Source organism: Phocoena sinus, chromosome 15 (assembly GCF_008692025.1).
Source record: "Phocoena sinus isolate mPhoSin1 chromosome 15, mPhoSin1.pri, whole genome shotgun sequence".
NCBI classification, from domain to species: Eukaryota; Metazoa; Chordata; class Mammalia; order Artiodactyla; family Phocoenidae; genus Phocoena; species Phocoena sinus.
The window spans coordinates 72,201,564-72,224,040 of NC_045777.1; the positions used below are offsets into that span (position 1 = coordinate 72,201,564).

Sequence of the window (22,477 nt, forward strand, 5' to 3'; positions counted from 1 at the left end):
AGTTTAATGAACCGCCAAACAGCCAACACCCATTTTCAACAATGATCAGCTCACGATCTCATTTCATTCAGAGCCTCTCTGCCTCCTCACACCCGTAACCCGCATTACAAGATTTGGAAATTTTAAACATAAATTTGCCAGAGAAGAGGCACTGTGACATGATGGAAAGACTTTAGACTTGGGAGTTGGACAGATCTGGGTTCACCTCCCAGTTCTAGTCCTTAGGAAAATTGTGTCACCTTTTTACACCTCATTTTCCTCATCTCTAATGTGGGGATAATAATGCCTACCTCTTCGAATTGGGGGATACTTTAAGTGAGGACAAAAAGTCCTCCAAAGTGAGCGTCTCCAAAGTGTCAGGCACTGGTAATAACATAAAAGACTGAGACCCACCCCTGTTGTAAAGGAACTGGGATATTCTACTTATTCTAGAGTATTCTTTTCTTGTGCAAACTTTGATAATGGTTGCCTAGAGGAGTTTGACAAAGATTCAGGGACTTCTGTTAGGACTCAGTGGGGAAAAGTGCCGTGGTTGATGACTGATGTCTGCCTTGGGATTGGGGCTGAGGGATGAACACTCGTACTGAGAAGCAAGCTGGGCATATTATAAACACCTGATGTATAGTAAACATACTTCCACTCCTGGTAAGGTCTCAGACAACTAGCTACTGGAATTTCATCCTTTATAAAGTATGGACAAGTTGTGCCTTTAACTGGAAGTGTGGTAAAGGTTAAACTCATGACATAGGGTGTATTCTTATTGCCCTCAGGTGTGCACTCAAGACCTCATCTCTCCCATCAATGTCTCCCTAAATTACTCTCTGTGGGAGGAAGAAGGGACACCGAGGGACCAAAGTGCGGTAAGAAGAGATTAGCTGGAGAAACTGATAGGAAATAAGGGAGAATAGAAATTCAACTTGGCAGGACTGTATTACATTGGCTTCAAACAATAGAAATGAAATATGCTTACTTAAGCAGAAAGGAGTCTATGGGAGTTTGTATTTAAGAGAAATTTGGAAAACTGGGATTGGGAAGATGGAGGACCAGGGTAGGTGGAGGCTCTGGGGGCTCTCAAGAGGAAGAAATAATGGATGGACTTCCCAGGGCACGGCCCCTTCCATGCGTCCCTCTGTGCATCAGCTTCAGACCTCATTAGGCTTCTAACCTGGGCGAATACTAACAGATGCAAATTACAGGGAGAGAACATCAGAAAGCCTAGGACCATCCCTTATCTGTGGAAGGACAGGGTATCCTAATTAGCCTTCTCGCCCAAGGGTATTCCGTTGAGGGCAGGTAGTTCCCTCAAAGCCTAATTGGGGTGCCCTTGTTATGTAAAAGAAGAGGAAAACACTCTCTATCCTAGTCTCCTGGATCCCACCTCCCTACCCAGTGCCAAAAGCCTAATTTCCTCTTCTGAAATCCTTGACACTCAGCTGGCGGTTTGGCTTCTGTCGGAAGGCAGCAGGGTCTGATGGAAAGAACCTGGGCCTGGAAGCCTGAAGATGTAGATTTGTTTTTTTCTGGCACAAGCAGGTCTGTCTTTCTTTGGGACTGTTTCTGCGTCTCTGCATTCTGAGGCCGCTTTCAGAGCCGGAGCTCCATGACTGATGAGCACGCTCCTTGTGGTTTTTGGCAGCTTGCGCTGAGTGCCCTGCCCCGCAACCTGCCACCCGCTCAGGATGTATAGGGACAGCCGGCAGTTTCTCCCATCGGCACTAATTAAAAGAATAAAATAAAAAAGTCAAACTGTGTGGTGCAGCAACTCAGGCTTAAAAGGAGACCTGGGAATTCCCTCGTGGTCCAGTGGTTAGGACTCCAAGCTTCCACTACAAGGGGCACGAATTTGATCCCTGTATGGGGAGCTAAGATCCCGCAAGGTGTTAATAATAATAAACAAATTAAAGGCTAATTTTAAAAGAAGAGAGAGACACCTGAGGTCACAGTTGTCAAAAAGTCTTCCTGGGGGAAGTGTCATTGGTTCCGGATCTCGCAGAATGAGTAGATCTTGGGTAGGTTGAGAGAGAAGAGGCATGATTTTAAGTTCGGGGGAAATGGGGAGGTGGGCTTAGCTTCTGGCAGGACAACTGAACAAGACAGAGGCCCTGGATGCCCCTTTGGGGACGGGCTGTGGTCTGGTGGGTGGTGGGAGATCTGCGTGGGAATGTTGGGGGGGCTGCGAGCAGTCAGAAGCTGCCAGGAGCCCCGCCCTTAGGGGAGGGTCTGCAGGCTGCTTGGCACGTGGCCTGGAAGTGGAGGAGGCTGGAGTCTCTCGAGGACATAGAGTTGATCACCCATAGAACAATCCTGTGTCACCATTACCCTCAACTGCCTAATATGGCTTGCAAGGCCGGGGGGAATCTGCACCCTGCTTCCCTCTCCTGCCCCTCCCGACACGCGGCACTCCCGCCAGTCCGAGCATCTTCCTGCTCCTTACACGGGCACAATCTCTCTTGCCTTGGCCTTCGCGTAAACCGTTCTTTCTTCGTCTCTTTTCATTCTCTTCACCTGGCTCCCTCCTCCTCACCCTGTGGATTTCAGTTGAGATGCCATCCCTTCAGGAAGCTTCCCTGATCTCCAAGCGTAGGATAGGATCCCCTTCTACATCCTCTAAACATACCCTGTACCTGTCCCATCCTCACACTTGAGGATGCCGGGCCGTTTCTCCCACCAGCCTGGGAGGACGGGCAGTGTGTCTGTTTTGATCTCTGCTGGGGGGGTCTGGCCCAGAGCAGAAATTCTGGAAATGTTGAAAAAACTGGTCTTGATCTGATAAGAGATGGAGAGTTGGAGTTCACAGAGGAGAACCACAGGAGGAGCTAGTTCCAGGCAGGCGAGCCTAGAGGCTGCACGGCCAGGTGTTGCTCCCAGCAGAGGCTGGGAGAACCTGGGGGAGCTGCTCGGTCAAGGCCCAGATCTCGTGGCCAGGACAGGAAGTGGACACCCTGAGCCTCCCTCAAGGAACTGCCACCAGAGGAGTGTGGCACAGACAGCCTTGGGCTGAGTCGGGAGGTTGGGGCCTGCCCCGGGAAGGCGTTGGCTCCTGAGAGGGCCCCGACCACAGCCAGCCCAGCTGAGCACCAAGCTCTGAGCCCCTCCAGCTCTCCTCCATCAGTTCTGCTGCCTCAACTATTCTCTCCTGTCTCCCCCTCCTCCGTGCTCGGCAGGGCAAGGACATCCAGCCCATCCTGAGGCCCTCACCACACTCGGAGACCAAGGAGGTAAGAGGGGAAGAGGGGCAGACAGAGAGGCCAAGGTCCAGTCCTCCTGGGTGTGGGGATCTGAGCCACCTGGTCCTCTCTTCTTGGCCTTTCAGATCCCTTTTGAGAAGAACTGTGGAGAGGACAAGAAGTGTGAGGCTAACCTGGGGCTGACCTCCACTGCAAGGTCTGTAAAGCCTCCTATTTCACTCGATGTTTTCCTGAGGCAGCTCCTGTGTATAAAAAGAACATAGGACTTCAGGTCGGAAGAGCCCCACGGCCACTGACTCCATTTGTCGTCTGGGCCTTAGTTTCCCCCTCTGAGAAATGCTGGTGCCTTGCAGCTCTCCTATCAGGAATAGATGAGATCACAAAACTTAAAGCCTGTGCACAGGAGTTTATTTTTGTGTATTTCTTTTTTCTGGCCTACCGGATCCCTCAGTTCTGAAAGTCCCCACCTCTGATCCTGCTTCCTTTGTTGGCCCCCATAACTTTGCCCTGATCCTCCCCCCAGATCCAGAGTTCTGCGTCTGACCCCCTCCGCCAGCCTCTCTGTGGGGCTGACGCTGAGTAACTTGGGAGAAGACGCTTACTGGGTCCATCTCAGCCTGAGCTTCCCTCAGGGACTCTCCTTCCGCAAAGTGGAGACACTCAAGGTGAGCGAGAGGGTGGGGTCTGCCCGCAGACCACGTGCCAGGCTTGTCCTGCCTCTTGGAGCCCCAGGCGGTCAGGACAGCCTGAAGATGTGGGTGGAGGTCTTCGGACCACCTCTGGGTTCTCAGCCTGATGGCCACCCTCGAGCTGTGTGAGCTGAGATACAAGGTTCATCCTCTGTGAGCCTCGGATTCGCGACCAAGAAATGAGGCTGGGGACATCACAGGGTTAGAGGGTCGCATGAAATGGAGAGTGTGACAGAGGCTCATGGACCCGGTGACCAAGAAGGTGTGCACAGGTTCAGGGAGACTGAGCTACCTTCCTCCTAAAGGTGGACCTAAAGACCAACTTGTCTTTGAGGGATGGCCTGGGTTGTTTTATTTTGTTTTCTTCTAATTTTATTGAGATGTAACTGACATACGGCGCTGTATAAGTGGAAGGTGTGCCGCGTAATGATCTGACTTACGTACATCATGAAATGATCGCCACAGTAAGTTTAATGCATAGGCACCATCTCGTGTGGATACAAAATTAAAGAAACGGAAAAAACATTTCTGTGTGTGATGAGAACTCCTAGGATTTACTCTCTTGAGCTGGGTTATTTTAAGTACAACTTTTATTTTTTAAATTATTGTTACAAAAGTAATACATGATCACCGCAGAAACTTGGAAATTACAGAGAAGTTTAAAGAAGACAAACACCCATACTTATACAACCCACAATTATGACTTTTAGTATTTTGGTGTTTATCCTTCTGTTTATCTATACACATAGGTATAAATTATTGATACATTGTATATTTATTCTATATTTTAACTAATTGGCATTTTGCTCTCCATATGGTTATTTTTCCTCCATGGTTTTTTTTTTTTTTTTTTTGCGGTACGTGGGCCTCTCACTGTTGTGGCCTCTCTCGTTGCGGAGCACAGGCTCCGGACGCGCAGGCCCAGCGGCCATGGCTCACGGGCCCAGCCGCTCCGTGGCATGTGGGATCCTCCCGGACCGGGGCACGAACCCGTGTCCCCTGCATCAGCAGGTGGACTCTCAACCACTGCGCCACCAGGGAAGCCCCTCCTCCATGTTTTTAAAAAAATTTTGAATTTTGAAATTTAAAACAAAAATGTTGAGCCATACAATATTTATCTTTTTGTGTCTGTCTTACATCACTTAGCAAGATGTTCTTCACCTTAGCGTTATGTTTTTGAGGTTCATCCCTGTGATAGCAGGTATGAATTTCATTCCTTTTTAAGGCTAATATTCCATCACATGGATATACCACATTTTGCTTATCCGTTCATCCGTTGATGGATCCTTGAATTTTTCTTATACAGCAACATTAAATGCTTTCTTAAGGGGTATCTAGTAGAGTGATTGAGAACTTGAGATCTGGGGTCAAACGGACCTGTATTCAAGTTCCTACCAGATCCCTGCCGGGTTACCCAGTTGTGAGACTGGGGGGAAGTCTCTCAACTGCTCTGAGCCTCTATTTCCTTATCTGATTTTCTTCCCAATCTGAACTGAAATCTGTGGCTTCCAGACAATGATGAAGATGAAGGGTTTTGTCCTCTTTAGCCCAGGATCGAGTTCATTTTGTAAATGGTTGCTGAATGTGTGGCTGTAGCAGCATTTTCACTCTCTCCTGTGATTGTACCACGATTCACTGAACCATTCCCACCTCTCTGGATTGTTTGATCACTTCCAGTTTTTCCCTGTGATAAACAGGATTGCAGTGAACATCTTTGTACTGAACCCCTGGCCGTACCCCTGACTCTTCGGCCCCACATCTTTGTACTGAACCCCTGGCCGTACCCCTGACTCTTCGGCCCCACATTTCTGCAAATGTGCCCTGGCCGGGGGGGAGGGGACCTGAGGGTTGGTGGCCTCTGGGGAACCCTTAGCCTTGCCCACTAAAACGCTCTTCTCTCTCTTCTCATCCCCAGCCCCACAGCCAGATACCTGTGAGCTGCGAGGAGCTTCCCGAGGAGACCAAGCTTCAGAGCAGGGCCCTCTCTTGCAACGTGAGCTCTCCCATCTTCAAAGCAGGCAGCTTGGTGAGTGCTTCCAGCCCCCAGGAGTCAAGCAGCCAAGGGGCTGTAAGCTCAGGAGGGGAGGGAGCTCCTGGCTCTGGGGAAGGTGAAGGTGATTGGAAAGGCAGGGCTTATCCCTACCCCAAGAGAATGTGTGCAGAGGTGTCCTGTGTTGTGTTTGAGAGCCTGGACTTTGAAATCAAGAGAAACCCAGGATTAGGTAATTCATTTTGTGACCTTACACACATGACTTAACCACTCAGAACCTCAGTATCCTCATCTCTACAATGGGGATAAAACACCCAGCCCAGGGCTTGAGATAAGCTGTCACTGTGACTCTGGCAGTGGGGGCATGGGGCCTGTGAGGGGCTAAGGTGGCCCCCTGAGGGCCAGGCGCCTTCCTTCTTCATTCCCCTCTCCTCCCCTGACAGGTTGATATCCAGGTGATGTTTCACACACTGCTGAACGGCTCCTGGGGGGACTTTGTTGAGGTGCACGCCAATGTGAGCTGGTGAGCAGGCCCCTGCCAGCATCTCCTCCCACCCTGGCCTCAGACTGTCACACAGTCCTGGCCAGACTGTCTCCTAACACTGCCCTCTACCTTGCCCCCTGCAGCAACAATGAGGACTCAGGCCTCCTGGAGGACAACTCGGCCACCACCAGCATCCCAGTCATGTACCCCATCAACATCCTCACCAAGGAGTGAGTCCTGAGCGGCCTTCCCCCCTCTCCTCCCACCTCAGCCTCCCCACCCAGGGCCCCAGCCTTCCTCCCGGGGCTATCGATCTCTGAGTCAGATCGATACTTACTGGCAGAAGAAAATGTGACTGAATGCTGACCTGATGTGAGCTTCTGCTCCAGCTGCACTGCACAGCTGAGGGCTTCCCCCGGAGCTTTCGACACCTCGCGAGGCACCTTGCCGCTCTCTGATTTACTGATGAACAACAAGGCTCAGAGAAGGGAGGAATCTGCCCAGAGTAGTACAGCTAGGAAGTACTGACACCAGGATCTGAACTTAAGTCTGTCTCACTCCAAACTCCAGCCAAGCTCTTGAACATTTCCAGCCGTGCTAGATTCCCTCTTCCCCGGGGCCAAGAGTGCTGGAAGAGATAGAAAAGTTTTCACAGTGACTCTTGCCCACAGAGAGTTTATGGTCAGGTTGGAGAACCCAGACACACAGAGTGAGTGTCTTAGAATGCTGTGGCAGGAAGGACCCATAGGGATCACTAGTTGGGTTTTCTCATTTACAAAAAAGAGGATGAAGCCAGAAAAGGGAAGTGGCATTTTCAAGTCGGCTCAGTGAGATAAGGGCGGGACCATGTCTGAGCCGGGGTCCCCGGTGCTTTTGAACATAAATGCCAAACACAATATTTGTGTCTGAGGTGTGATATGAAATTAGAGCCAGGAAAGATGATGTGAGTTGGAGGAGACTTGAAAGGAGTCATGCAGAATAAGGGCTTGAACTGGGGTCTGGAGGATGAAGAGGTTCAGATAAGGGCTAGGAAGAAAGGCAGCCATTCTCATCAGAGAGACTAGCAAAGGGAAAGGCATGGGGGCGGCAAACAGTGGGGCAGATTCGGGGAGCAGGGGGTGGGCAGGCCCAGAGGATGGTGGGTATCTGTGGGGAGCAGTGGGCAGGCAGACTCGGAAGCGGGCAGGTCTGGATGTGGGGGAGCTTTGGACCTGACCCTTGGGGACAGCAGGGAGCCATTGATGGATTCGGAGGAGGAGCGTGGCAGGATCAGAGAGTGGTATTAGGAAGGTCATTAGACGGATGGGGTGGGAGAGCGAGCCAGACGTTTGTGCACTTCTCGAGGAGATGAGCAGTGGGGCCCAAGGACAGTGGAGGCTCCGGCGAGGTGGCGTCTAGTGGGGAGAACACAGCTCCAAAAGCCATCCACTTGTGTTCCAGTCCTTGTCCCCCACTGCAGGACTTTGGGCAAGACTGACCCCTTCAGTGAGCCCTAGTTTCCAAAGGGCAAGAGCAGAGCAGTGTCAGGATGACATGAGATCGTGCCTGCGCCGTCTCTAGCACAGTGGCTGGCAACTCCGAGGCTTCCCCTGGCCCGGGGCCCCCTGGGTGACTGGGTTGCTGTCTTCTCTGGCTTCTTCAGCTGCTTCTCTCTCTCCACAGCCAGGAAAACTCCACGCTCTATATCAGTTTCACCCCCAAGGGTCCCAAGATCCACCATGTCAAGCACATCTACCAGGTATGAACCTCAGTGTGAAAGGGTCCTTAGAGGTTTCACGTTCAGCCCCATCCTGAGGACCAAGGATGCAGAGACCAACTAGACTCAGTCCCATCCTCAACGGGCCCAGTCCTCCACCTCGTTCTGTGATCCTTTCCCTGAAATGCTCCCAGTGGCGTATACTCACCAGCTCCTTTCCAACTCTGGATAAATTATTTCTGGAATCCCAGAACTTGAGAGCCAGAAGGGCTCTGAGAGAGAACCTAGTTTGGGGGTTGTTGTTTTTTTTTTTTTTTTTTTTTTTTTTTTTTATGCGTTACGCGGGCCTCTCACTGTTGTGGCCTCTCCCGTTGCGGAGGACAGGCTCCGGACGCGCAGGCTCAGCGGCCATGGCTCACGGGCCCAGCCGCTCCGCGGCATGTGGGATCTTCCCAGACCGGGGCACGAACCCGTGTCCCCTGCATCAGCAGGCGGACTCTCAACCACTGCGCCACCAGGGAAGCCCTGTTGTTGTTTTAATTTATTTTATTGAAGTGTAGTTGATTTACTATACTTCGTGGGGTGTTTTTGTTTTTTGAAGTAGAAAGTTCCCATTTATTTTAGGATTCAATTATATAGACATTTGATCTCCTAATTGCATTCTCAGTTAGGTACAGAATCAGATTCATGTTTTCCGGAGAGAACCTAGTTTGGTTTTTTTTGCTGTACTGTGAGGCTTTTGGGATCTTAGTTCCCCAACCAGAGATCGAACTCGGGCCAGCAGTGAAAGTGCCAAGTCCTAACCACTGGACTGCCAGGGCATTCCCGAGAACCTAGTTTTTATTCAAACATTTAATGAGCTACCATTCCAGTTTAGGTACTTTCCTAGATGGTAGGGCATCAATAAATAAAACAGGGTCCGCAACCACTCACCAAACCCACGTTCTGAGCCTGGACCTTTATACATGCAAGCCCCGTAATTCACAGCCAACCGTGAGAGCTTGTAAGACAGGCAGTGTCGTTCCCATTTTACAGATGAGAAATCTGAGGCATAGACAGGTCAAGTAACTTGCCCTGGTTACCCAGCTAGTAAGGGGAACAGGTCAGATTCAAGCACTTACTTGTATACAAAATCCATGTGTTTAGGTTAGTGGTCCTCATTTCTCCTGCAATGCTCGGTGCTGTAGTAGTGTCATCATTATGGGAACTCAGAAGAGGGAGGCCGCCCCCTGAGTCTAAACCTTGAGGCGTCTAGGGCTTTCTTGAGGCAACCTCAGAGAGGAGCAGGCTCTGAACAAGCCAAGAGCATTTTCATTTTACCGTGGGGGAAACTGAGGCCCCAAAGAGGCGCCATCTTCCCCAAGGCCGCACTGAAGTCAGGGCCGACTGGGCAGTAGCTAGCGGGGAAGGACCCGGGGCAGTTCAATCCCCTTCGGAACAAAGGTGGGAGCCATCTCACCTTGACACCTCGATGTCAGGAGAGGAGGGGCCTTTGGGAAGGTCAGATGCCCATTTGCATTGAAATAGAACGTTCTGAGTGACCAGTGGAGTTGGCTTCCAGTGTCTTTCACTGGGATGGCTCTGGGCTCCCTACTGGGTCGACCAGGCCAGTCCTTTTACCACCAGAAGAGCGGAAAGAGTCCGACAAACCCCAACTCTGTCGCCTGCGCTCTGTATGACCTTGGGCCAAGGATTCACCTGTCCATGCCACAGTTCCCCACTGTGACAAGTGAGGTTTGGGATAAGAACTTCACAGGTGGTCATGAGGTTTAAATGGGTCACCTGCTTCCTCTAGAGTGCTTGGCGCAGTGCCTGGGGACGTGGAGGTCGCCACAGGGGTGACGTGGGTGTCGTGCTGCAGCCCTGGCCTTCCCAGCTACTTGGAAACCTACATTCTTGCCTCACTCTGCCTGGAACCAGCTCAACCCCTTGAGCACGCTCTCTCTCTCTCTCTCTCTCTCTCTCTCCGCCTCTGAATAGTCACCAGGGCTAGGTGCCTCCAGCATCTTCAGCCATGCATTTGTCTCACTACTGCCTGGCTTGCCAAGTAGCCACTCTTGCTAAAGGCCCTAATGGTCTCCGTTTTAGCTAAACCCAACACGGCATGGGTCATGGGTGATCCTGTCCCTCCTTCCTGAAGCTGTCCCATTAGTCAGGCCCTGTTTGCCTCAAGGAGGTCAGCTCTAATAACTAAGGTTTACTGTGGGCTAAATAGGCATGGAAACCCAGTGAGAGCTGGCCAGCTGGGCCACCGGATCTCCTTCCTCGTGGTCTTCTGCTCCCACGGCTGGTTAGGAACATAGGCTTCAGCCAGACCCGAGATCTTTTTGAAGCTCTGCCGCTTAAAGCTGTGTGACCTTAGGCAGCTTACTTAACCTCTCTGAGCCTCGGTAAAATGGGGATAATAACACCTACCTTATGGGGTTGTCAGGAGGCACAAGTGAGAAAATGCAATTTAATTTATTATTATTATTTTTTTTGGCCATGCACCCGTGCCCTCGACAGTGAAAGCGCAGAGTCCTAACCACTGGACCACCAGGGAATTCCCAGAAAATGCAGTTTAAGAACTTAGCACAGTGCTGACACAAACGGTATCAGTCAATATTGGCTGTTTTTAGCATTGTTGTTTGCCCCATCATCCAAGGAAGGTGATAGAACAGAGTGGTTCCAGTCTCTGGAGTCACAGCCTGGGTTAAAATGCCAGCTCTACTACTTGATAGCTTCAGACAAATTAGTGAATCTCCCTGAGCCTCAGTTCTCTCATCTGTAAAATGGGGATGATAGTACTGCCCATCACATAGGAATATTGAAAGAACTAAATGAGATCATGCATTTAGTGAGACTCAGACGAGGCCTAGCATGCTAAGTGTTCATCAAGTGGGGATTGTTACCACCTACGTGTTCTAACCCTCCATCCTCTGCTTTGTCACCATTGCTATTGCCTCCTAGCAGATTCGGGGCTCTGGGCTTGCGCTACTGATGGTTCTGTTGTGTCTGTTTACACTAGGTGTGTCTCACTTCCAGGGTAAGTGTCCCCCTTCCAAATGACAACTCGGAATTGTGTCCCTCTTGCTCCTCCAATGCACCTGTGCCTGCAGCTGGTCACTGATCTCCTCTGGGATGTCTTCCTAGCATCTTTTGTTGTTGTTGTCATCTTTCAATGGCTTTATTGAGGTAGAAGTCACATACCAATTTACCCATTTAAAGTATACAATTCAATGGCTTTTAGTATATTCACAAAGCTGTGCAACCATCACCATAATCTAATTTTAGAACATTTTTATTACTCCCGAAAGAAACCCAGTACCTATTTGCAGTCACACCCCCTTCCTCCCTCCCCCAGCACCTGGCATCCACTACTTTTGTCTCTATAGATTTGCCTATCCCGGACATTACATATAAAAGGAATCATACAACATGTGGTCTTTTGTTACTGGATTCTTTCACTTAGCGTAGTATTTTCAAGGCTCATCCATGTTGTAGCATGGGTCAGTATTTCGTTCTTTTTTTTTTTTGCGAAATAATATTCCTTTGTAAGACAGGCCATACTTGATTTATCCATTCTTCAGTCTGTGGACATTTGGGTTATTTCCATTTTGGGCTGCTATGGATAATGCTGCTAGAACATTCCTGTACAGGTTTTTGTGTGGACACATGTTTTGTTTCTCCTGGATATATAACTAGTACAGTTGCTCCTCTTGAAGCTTTGGTCTCAGGATGTTCGAAACCAAATTTATCATCTTCCTGTAAGCCACCATCTCCTTTGATTTGCTTAGAATCCTTTAAAAGCACCACCTTTTCCTCAAGCAAAACTTCCAAGTCTGGGTGAACGTCTCCTTCCTCTGTACTTGGTTCCACTGTCTCCTGAGGTCCTGTTGTCTATATCCTCTTCTCTCTTCTGACCTCACTACTGCTCAGACTGAGTTCCTCACCTTCTTGCAGCTGGACTATGGCACAGGCTCCCAACTTCTTTCCATTCCATGCCTGCACTGTGTGCTACCCCCTGGACCCATCTTCCCCTTGGCTGCCTTCCAGGACTGCCCATTGCTTAGTCGTTGGTCCCTAACTTCTGGCCCTCCAGCCTCTGGACACCAGATCCTCATCCCAAGTCTCCTTTCCAGTTTTATCTCCTATCTCTCCTTCCCAGGCACCCTACCCTCCGCCACATCACACTCACCTGGTGCTCTCCAATTCCCTGCATTTTCTCTTCCCTCTGGCTTCCCCCATCTTTATCTGTTAATCCCCTCTCTACCTTTTACAGCTAAATTCAAATGCTGCCTTTAACGTTAGGCCATTTAAATTTAACTTAACTAATGCTTTTAAAGAGTCCACAAATGTTTGTTGAATGAATAAATGATAGAACCCCACAAACTGGATATGTATTTCCCTGCTTGACCTGCGATTCATTGGTGCTACTCCTGTGTCACCTTCTTCTACATTTCTGGGTCTTCCAGCCCTAGCACAGACAGATCTTTTTTATAAAAGGCACTTAGGAAATGCTTTTTTTAAAAAAATCTTGGCTGCGCCGCACAGCTTGTGTGATTTCAGTTCCCCGACCAGGGATTGAACCCAGGTCACAGCAGTGAAAGCCTGGAATCCTAACCAGTAAGCTACCAGGGAACCCCCAGGAAATGTTTCTTAAATAAATTCAGTGCACTTGCCAATATGTTTTTCCCAAATAATTTTTGCATCTATCCTTGTTAAATGTCCTTCCTTGTTTCACTCATTCAAAAAACTACTTTTTGCGAGGCTGGTTATGTGCTGGGTAGTGTGTCAAGGCCGTAGGGAATTGCAGGTGAAATGAGCCACAGCTCCTGCACTCTCACAGCTCACAGTCTAGGGGGGATAAACGCACACAAGCAGATGCTTTGCCATCTTGCTGGGGAACGAAGATGCTGTGGGAGAGTCAGCCAAACCTTCAGGGATGATGTTTGAGCAGTACTTTGCAGGATGGGCAAGCGTTAGCCACATGGAGGAAGCAGAGAAGCGCGTGGAACCCATGCTGTAAGGTTATGGTTGACCATTGCCCACTGCCTAATGAAGAGTGGGCCCTTGGGTCCCAGCCAAGCAGGATTGGATCTGGGGTGGCATTCAGGGCTCTGCAGCCCCTTGTCCTCTGTACCAGGTGAGGATCCAGCCTTCTGTCTATGACCACAATGTGCCCGCCCTGGAGGCCTTGGTTAGGGTACCACAGCCTCACGGTGAGGGGCCCATCATGCACAAGTGGAGCGTGCAGATGGTGAGTGTGGGCCGCAGAGGGAAGGGCGCGCAGGTCTCTGGGGGTGAGCTCATGATGTGGGGGTGGGGAGAGATGTGTGGGAACAGGAGTGAGCATGATTGAATCTGCCAGGGGCCAGTGGGGAAGAACTGGGATGCAAGGTGGTATCTGAGAGTGGGGAAGAATGCAGGTCTGGCCTCAAGGGGCGGGCGTCCCCTCTCAGCTCTGGACTAACTGAAGACCTCGCCTCATCCTTCCCAGGAGCCTCCTGTCACCTGCCACCGTGAGGAACTGGAGAGTCCATCTGATGTGGCTGAGGTGTGGGCCGTGACCTCAGAAACTGGGGTGGGGGCTGGCCAGAGGGCAGGTGGGAGGAGACCTCCCTGACCCCCCGCTTTCCTTCCCGCAGCCTTGCTCACTTGGAGCCGAGTTCCGCTGCCCAGTGGTCTTCAGGCAGGAGATCCTCGTCCAAGTGATCGGGACGGTGGAGCTGGTGGGGGAGATCAAGGTAGCTGGCAACAGACTCCAAGTGGTTCTGGGGGGGCCTTGAGGGGTGGGGGGTGGGCTTCCCCCCCAGAGAGCCTCCTTGCATTTTTTGTTCTGTCTTGAGGAAATAGCCCCAATGTTTACACAGTTGCAGATGAAAGCGGACCACGATTTGTTTAAAATTCGCAGGACTGTTTTCAGGGGCCTACAGATAATTCCTAGGTGTTCTTTATAGGAAAAATGTCCTCCCAACAATGGCAAACGGCACGTTAGAACGCTCCAGGAGAGAATGGGGTAGAGATGGCGCACCCAGTAGGAGCCATTTTCTTCTGCCTCTGCCCCTTGAGTTGCACTGGGGGGCAGAAGTCAGTGGGGTCTGGGTCCTTGTTCCCTCTGGCCTGATGCCCCACCCCCGCCCCTCCCTCCCACAGGCCTCCTCCATGTTCAGCCTCTGCAGCTCCCTCTCCATCTCCTTCAACAGCAGCAAGCACTTTCACCTCTATGGCAGCAATGCCTCCCTGGCCCAGGTATCTCTCTACCTCCTCAGAAGACCCGGGAACAGTGGGCAGCAGAGGAACGGGAGGAATCCAGGGCAGAGCTAGGAGAGCTGGAGCTGGGAGTGTGGGCAGCCACAGAGGAGGTTTGGGCTTTAGTGCTGTAAGAACCTCCCCACAGGGCTTCCCTGGCGGCACAGTGGTTAAGAATCCGCCTGCCAATGCAGGGCACACGGGTTCGAGCCCTGGTCCGGGAAGATCCCACATGCCGCGGAGCAACTAAGCCCGTGCGCCCCGACTACTGAGCCTGCGCTCTAGAGCCCGCGAGCCACAACTACTGAAGCCCGTGCACCAAAACCCCTGCTCCGCAACAAGAGAAGCTACCGCAATGAGAAGCCCGCGCACCGCAACGAAGAGTAGCCCCCACTGGTTGCAACTAGAGAAAGCCCGTGCGCAGCCACGAAGACACAGTGCAGCCAAAAATAAATAAATTAAAAAAAAAAAAAAAAAAAAAGAACCTCCCCACAGCCAGAGCCATCAGCCTTGGCACAAGCAGACCACAAGGTCAAGATGGGTTTGATGGCAACTCAGCCAAGGGGCCCCCACCCCACACGCAGGGCGTGATGGGAGGGGCCCAGCACGTGCAGAGCCTGATGTTGAGAGAGTGGGCGAGATGGGTTTAAGAGCAGGAAGCTCAGAGCAGGAGAAGGGAAGGGGCAGCTGAAAAAGTAAGCAGAAGCCAGTTTCTGAAAGGCACTGCGTGCTGAGCTGGGGTTCTGGCATTTCATCCCGGGGCTAAGGGAAGACTCTTAAGGGTTTAAGGGGGCCGTGGTGCATATTTGCCTGTTCATTCTGGTGGCTGCAATGCAAGGTGTACTGGAGAGGGGGTCTGGCCCAAGCCCCATGTCGTGCGTGACACAGTCCAGATGGGAAATGCGGAGACCTAGGGATTGAGACCAGATTCACAAGAAATGTCAGGGGTGGGAACGGCTTCTTCCCTGCACTCCCCACCTCTCCTCTCCCCACAGGTCATCATGAAGGTCGACGTTGTATATGAGAAGGAAATGGTCTATCTCTACGTGCTGAGCAGTATCGGGGGACTCTTGTTGCTGCTACTGATTTTCTTAGCTCTGTACAAGGTAGGAGCTTCTGCGAGGAATGGGCACCCAGCCAGGCTGGGGAGAGTGGAATTGGCAGGAGTCAGGGAGCAGAATACCAAGATGAGGGGGCTTTAAAGCCAGAAGCGGCCTCAGCCTACTCCTCCTTCTACAGATAAGGCTACTGAGGCCCAAAGGGCAAGCAAGACTTTACCGGCATCCCTCAACAAGCACTGGCAGAGCCAGACCTGGGTACCCAGGGAGAGGAAGGAGAAGGACTGTCCCACATATTGAGGGCCAGGCACTGGGATACAGGGGCACAGAACACACACATGGTCCATGGCTTTGAGATGCTCACAGTCCGTGGGGGACACAGACATGAACATGATGGGGGCTATACTAGGTGCTCTGGGCCTATGATACAGGGACCTAACTGAGGTTGGGGGGAGTCCAGAAAGGCCTCTCAAGAGAGGTGGCCTTTGAGTTGGGATTTGAAAGATGAGTAGAAGTTAGCCAGATAAAGAGTGCTGGAGGGCAGCTGTTTCCACGTGAAAAACTCAAATATTCCAGAAAAGAAAACATAGAAAATCAAAGTTTCTCCCTATTGCAACCCCAGAGGGTTGTCATTAACAACCATTTTGTTTATATTCCTCCATGTTCTAATTTTATTGTTAACGTATATGTGAATGTGTGAGCATGAGAGAGAGAGAAAAGCCAGTGGATGTGTTGATGTATACAAAACATTACTGTATATCCTGCTTGGGAGCTTGTACTTCTCCCTGGATATTATATCTTGATGTCTTTCTGTCTGAGCACAAACAGATTTGCCTCTTGCTCTTTAGTTTTGTTTTTATAATTTTTTTAAAAAACTTATTTATTTTCTTGGCTGCGTTGGGTCTTCATTGCTGTGTGCAGGGTTTCTCTAGTTGCGGCGAGCTGGGGTTGCTCTGTTGCGGTGCGCGTGCTTCTCATTGCAGTGGCTTCTCTTGTTGCAGAGCACGGGCTCTAGGTGCACAGCCTCAGTAGTTGTGGCGCACGGGCTTAGTTGCTCCACGGCATGTGGGATCTTCCTGGACCAGGGCTCAAACCCATGTCCCCTGCATTGGCGGACAGATTCTTAACCACTGCACCACCAGGGAAGTCCCTGCCTCTTGCTTTTTAACCCGGGTGGTTTTCTACTGTCTGGATGCCTCACCTTTTATTTAACAAGATCCTTATTGACAAATGTTTAGATTGTTTGGAATTGACCTTTTTTTCAAACTGTGTGCCAAAAGGCGCTTTTTTTATTATTATTATTTATTTAGGTTTTTTTTGGCTGCGTTGTGTCTTCGCTGCTGCGCGCAGGCTTTCTCTAGTTGCGGCGAGCGGGGGCTACTCTTCGTTGCACTGCACGGGCTTCTCATTGCGGTGGCTTCTCTTGTTGTGGACCATGGGCTCTAGGCACACGGGCTTCAGTAGTTGTGGCACGCGGGCTCAGTAGTTGTGGCGCACGGGTTTAGTTGCTCTGCAGCATGTGGGATCTTCCCGGACCAGGGCTCGAACCCGTGTCCCCTGCATTGACAGGTGGATTCTTAACCACTGTGCCACCAGGGAAGTTCCAAAAGGCTCTTGTTACCAACATCTTTGCACACTTGTCCAGATGTTTTTTAGAATCAATTCCTAGAGCTGGTATTACTGAGCCAAAGAATATATATCTTTTGAGCTTTCACCAGAGAGTGTATGGCCCCTACTAATAAGCCCTATATAAGTGCAGGCTCTTGCTGTCAGTATTACTAGATATTGTCAAGTCACCCACGCGCAATAATGGTACGTGACATTTTGATGAGCCTCAGGAATGAACTATTAAACGTACAGCTTTTTAACATATTGCCAAGAAGCAGGTGTGGCAGATCCCCTCGCCCCATCCCCAGAGCAGATGCCACCTGTCTGTGGCATGTGTGACTTATCCCTATAAATGGTACTTTCATGTTTTGCAGGGGCCGAAGGGTCCAAAGGGCTCTGTGGACTCTTTGTTTACTCAAGTCTTGTCTTCCTACAGGTTGGTTTCTTCAAACGGAACCTGAAGGAGAGGATGGAGGCGACCGTAGATGCTTCAAATGAAACCACTGGAGAAGACGCTGGGCAGCCGGCGTCTGGGGAAGAAGCCAAGGACCCGGGCTGCCTGGAGCCCCTCCACGAGAAGGAGGCCCAGGATGGAGGTGGCAGGGACTGAGGTGCAAGCTGGATGCAGAAGGTCCAGGACTGGACTCGGGATGCCTGGTGCCAGCCTGCCTCTACCTGAATTTCACCATGTGTCATTGGGCAAGTCACTGCCCCTCCGTGAGCCTCACTTTCCCTATCTTGAACATGGGCCCATTCCTGCCTGCCTCCTTTGCAGGCTTATGGTGAGGATCCTTTGAGGGCTGGGCCGGGAAGGCCACAGAGGTGAGGCCTTGTAATTATCACGTGGTCCTGGCTCCCACCGGCCCCTGTGAGTTTCCTTCCCTGGAAGAGAGCATCTGATCTAAATTTTGGAGAAACAGTCATCTCAGGACCTAGCGACACTCCAGGCCCTCATACCCACCTGCCCTTGGATGTCCGCAGAGGCCTCAAGCCCCCAGAACCTTGCGTTGCATCCTCTCCTGCCTGGAATGCAGTCAGCTTTCAATTCTCCTACCAGAGAGCAAATCTCATCTGTGTCACTACATCGCTCCTGGAAACCCCTTGCCCTTTGGCTAACAGTCAGGTTCCTTAATAGGCCTTCCAACGTCTGCAAAACTGGGCTGTTCCCTTCCCAGCCTCTTCTCGAGACAGCTCGCCTCCCTTTCTAAGCGCCAGTTAACCAGCCTTTTCACTTGCCCAGCTCCTTCCTTCACCCAGACTCTTCTCACTTCCTGGAACATTCCTCCTGCCTCCTTTTCCTGCCTAACCCTCTCTCAGCCTTCAGATCTCAGTTCACACATAACTTCCGCAGGGCAACCCCCCAACCCCAACTCAGTTTGGTTCCCATGTTATACACGCTTACACTACCCCACACTTGTCCTGCATAGCACTGATCATATTCGTTAATTGTTAAGTGATTTACTTAAATTAAACAGTGGACTCCAGCGGGGTAAGGATCATACCTTTCTTGTTCACCTTGGGACCCCTGGTGGTATCACAGAACCAGACAATTTCACTGAATTGTGAGGGTGCCTGTGGGAAGATAGAGAAAAAAGCTTGGATGGGCCCCATGGCAACCCCATCCGACAAGGCTCAGTCTGCCCCAGGCGCCTGCCCCCTCCCTCCACAGCCCCACCCCGTACTCCATCACATCCCACTGTGGCCCCCACCATCAAGGATGGAAACTATGTCCGTTTACCTGGCTCCCAGTGCCAAGCACAGCACCTGTACATATTTACCAAATAAATTAAAAATTCTGCCCAATTTTGTGATGTTTTTGTGCTGGTGCGACATTCCAGCCTGGCTCAATTAAATGAAAATTTCCTGGAATTAAATGGGAATTCCAGTGGTCAGAACTTGGAGTTTTCACTGCCAAGGAGCCGGGTTCGATCCCTGAGCGGGGAACTGGGATCCCACAAGCCACCTGGCGTGGCCAGAAAAAAAAGAACATTTCCTTCTCAACCCTCCCACTAAGTGGGACCAAAAGAGTCAACTCTTTTTTTCTTTCCTTTCTCCCTTCTCCTTCTCCTTCTCCTTTTTCTATTTGCCGTGATGACCCTCAGAAACTGACATGTGCAGGACGTTGTCAGTTCATTCAAAGGAAGCAGCGAGAGAGACACAGAAAATGAGGAAAGGTTAGGGAGGCATTGACAATTTATTAAGCTGTGAGAATAGACCTTCTCTGATACCCCCGCTTAAAATTTTTTTTTTAATTGAGGTATAGTCGATTTATGCCCTCCCCCTTTTTTTAAAGAAATGGTTTTTGGGCCTTGACCCTGAAACCACCTCCCCCCACCCCCCCACCCCTGCCTTAGAAGGAACAGAGGGGACCAGTCACTGCTGCCCTCTTGTGGTCAGTAGGACACCGGGGGAATATTGAGTAACTCTAAGGTCAGCTCGCGTCCAGCAGTGGGAGGTGAGAAGCAACATTTGGTCCCCCAAGCAGTGACCTTTGATGGCTCCCTTCTGCCTACAGCGGAGTAAGTGGACATTCCTGAGCTGGGCACACAGGCTTTCAAAGCCTACCGGCCTCTCCAACCTCATCACCCCCTTCTGGTCCAGCCTCCAAGGAACCATGCGGCTGGCTCCAAAGCAAGACATCAGGAAGGAAGAAGTGAGGCTTATTTTCCTAGAGAGGGAAAAAATGTTTTGACCATCAGGAGTATCACTGAACTGCTAAAAGTACATGAAATGATCTGTAAGCCTCATGAAGCATAAGTTATTCATTCATAAGTTATTCATTCCTGCAGGATTTCTTGAGCACTCTGTGTCAGGCCCTGTGCTGAGTCTGAGGACCTGCTTGTGAACATGACAGACAAGTCCCTGGCCTCGGGAAGCTTCACTTCAGTGGGAAAACAGAGCGAAAAAGTAGAAATGTGATTCCAGGTAGTGATAGGGCCGTAAAGAAAGTGAAGAGGGACAAGGGGTAGGGGGTGATGGAGAGGACCCTTTTACATAGGTGGGCGGGAAAGTCTCTCTGAGGAAGCGAGATTCTGTGACACGAGGAAAAAGTAAATATTTTCATCAAGGCTGGCAACAAAACACAGAAGATCTGGGAGGTTCATTTCAGGAACAGACCTGCTGTCATCACGCCAAGGAATCTCTCTTCCAACTCGCTCAAGAGTACTGTCTTTGTGGTAGTTCCCTGGCAGTGCAGTGGTTAGGACTCCACGCTTCCACTGCAGGGGGCACGGGTTCGATCCTGGTTGGGGAACTAAGATCCTGCATGCCGTGCTGTGCAGCCAAAAAAGGAAAAAAAAAGAAGAAAAAAAAAAAGAGCACTGTCTTCAAACACCTATGCATCCTTCCTGCCTCTGTGCCTTCACACGTGCTGTTCCCCTTGCCAGCCTGTCCACCTCCACCTGTTTCCTTTTCTTTTGAACTCTTCTCCATTATGGTTTATTACAGGATATCAAATACAGTTCCCTATGCTATACAGTAGGTCCTTGTTGTTTCCACCTGTTTTCTATCCTTTAAAATCTTTCTACTTCAAAGTATTGATACTTCCTAGCTTTTCCCATCCCCTTGGTTCCTGGACAAAGGACCCAATTCATCACCACTTTGTTTATGGCTCATCGGGGCACGTGATGCTGACTCTGTGGGTCCCTCTCTCAAGACTAGGAGATTCTGGAAGGCAGGACTCAGGCCTCATGTGCATTACCAACACCGACCCCTCACCAGGGCTGGCACAAAGGTATTGTTCAATAAATGTTTGATTCAGTGGCCCTAAATGTATATGGGTTAAATCTATTGGTTTTACCCAATTAGAAATTAAACCGGAGAAAAACTTAAAACATAAGAACATCCATGCCTACATTCCATGCAAGCCATCAGAGTGATGACATATGTCATCACATGTCATGCAGCTTCTAGAAAACAGTTCTTTATGGGAAAAACAGAGTGAAAAAAAAGTAAATAACAAAAAAAAAGCTATAGGGGCTTCCCTGGTGACGCAGTGGTTGAGAGTCCGCCTGCCGATGCAGGGGATGCGGGTTCGTGCCCCGGTCCAGGAGGATCCCACGTGCCGCGGAGCGGCTGGGCCCGTGAGCCATGGCCGCTGGGCCTGCGCGTCCGGAGCCTGTGCTCCGCAACGGGAGAGGCCACAGCAGTGAGAGGCCCGCGTACCGCAAAAAAAAAAAAAAAAAAAAAAAAAAAGTAAATAACATCTTAGTATCGTTAGGAAAATGGTCAAAACCCAGTCAGCCCTAGGATGGAAACCAGGCTCTGCTGCTTCCTAGCTGTGTCATGTGGGGCAATTTCCTTAACCTCTCTGGGATTCATTTCTTCATCTGTTAAACAGGAATAATAGCAGTCTACACCTCAGAGTCGCTCTGAGCGTTAAATAACACGTGTAAACTGCTTATCACTGTTCCTAGCGTATAAGTGCTAATGGTGGTAGACAGAAATGGTTGGTCTATTGTGCAGGAGGAGGGTGTAGTAAAAGCAACAGGCTGACAACAAGTCAAGAGACTTGGTGCTGGAGCTCTTCCATTAGCCCTTCCACCTCGACCTTGGGGAACACACATGTCCTTTCTGGGTTTGGTCTGCTCCACCTGGCACCTGAAGGTACCTCAGGAGCTGTCATGAAGAGAGGGGTAGAGGCTAAGCAGCTAAGTTCCCACCCTCATTTGAACCAATATTAAATACCAAGGCTACTGGGATTCCCTGGCGGTCCAGTGGTTAGGACTCTGTGCTTTCGCTGCTGAGAACATGGGTGCAATCCCTGGTCAGGGAACCAAGATCCTGCAAGCCACGTGGTGTGGCCAAAAGGACCCCAAATACCAGGGCTACTTTATCAATTAAGCACCACAGGCACTGTACCCAGGTCCTTCTAGCTTTCAAGTGCCTACAGTTGGGAGCCGAAGAAAATTTCAACTCCAAAATAAGGAGATTAGGGCGTCCCTGGTGGCCCAGTGGTTAAGAATCCACCTGCTAATGCAGGGGACACGGGTTCGAGCCCTGGTCCGGGAAGATCTCACGTGCCTCGGAGCAACTAAGCCCATGCACCACAGCTACTGAGTCCGTGATCTAGAGCCCAAGAGCCACAACTACTGAAGCCCACGCACCTAGAACCTGTGCTCCGCAACAAGAGAAGCCACTGCAATGAGAAGCCCACGCACTGCAAGGAAGCCTAGCCCCTGCTCGCTGCAACTAAAAAAGCCCACACACAGCAGTGAAGACCCAACGCAGCCAAAAATAAATAAATAAATAAATTTAAAAAAACAAAATAAGGAGATTAAATTGTATAATTGAAATAAATGTTGTAGTAAATGTCTACAAATGTAATATGTCAGGTAGTCAAATGCAGTTCTGTTCGACATATACAGTTACATATATGAACTATATTAAATGCAGGAGTTGGGGTTTTTTAATATTTGAAATTATGTGTGGTAGGGTGGCTGTACAAAAATGTGCATAAAGTTTACAAAGGTCTTTAAAAGACTGTGAGATTTCCCTTGAAAAGTAATGTTCTACATCCAAAATTTAATCTTTG

General features: G+C 50.2%; 1 protein-coding gene across 2 annotated transcripts in view; it reads left to right on the plus strand.

Annotated features, from left to right (window-relative positions):
* Positions 1 to 18,747, plus strand: part of ITGAL (integrin subunit alpha L) — a 42,014-nt gene extending 23,267 nt beyond the window's left edge. For both annotated transcript variants that reach the window (XM_032604234.1, XM_032604235.1), the window contains exons 18-31: positions 771 to 860; positions 3,165 to 3,218; positions 3,314 to 3,384; positions 3,712 to 3,853; positions 5,793 to 5,903; positions 6,311 to 6,390; positions 6,495 to 6,581; positions 8,014 to 8,089; positions 13,173 to 13,286; positions 13,527 to 13,583; positions 13,675 to 13,773; positions 14,183 to 14,278; positions 15,274 to 15,384; positions 17,381 to 18,747. In XM_032604234.1, the coding sequence (XP_032460125.1) occupies positions 771 to 860; positions 3,165 to 3,218; positions 3,314 to 3,384; positions 3,712 to 3,853; positions 5,793 to 5,903; positions 6,311 to 6,390; positions 6,495 to 6,581; positions 8,014 to 8,089; positions 13,173 to 13,286; positions 13,527 to 13,583; positions 13,675 to 13,773; positions 14,183 to 14,278; positions 15,274 to 15,384; positions 17,381 to 17,554 (1,362 nt within the window). In that variant the 3' untranslated portion in view covers positions 17,555 to 18,747. The remainder of the gene's footprint in view (positions 1 to 770; positions 861 to 3,164; positions 3,219 to 3,313; positions 3,385 to 3,711; positions 3,854 to 5,792; positions 5,904 to 6,310; positions 6,391 to 6,494; positions 6,582 to 8,013; positions 8,090 to 13,172; positions 13,287 to 13,526; positions 13,584 to 13,674; positions 13,774 to 14,182; positions 14,279 to 15,273; positions 15,385 to 17,380) is intronic.
* The last annotated feature ends 3,730 nt before the right edge of the window (positions 18,748 to 22,477 follow it).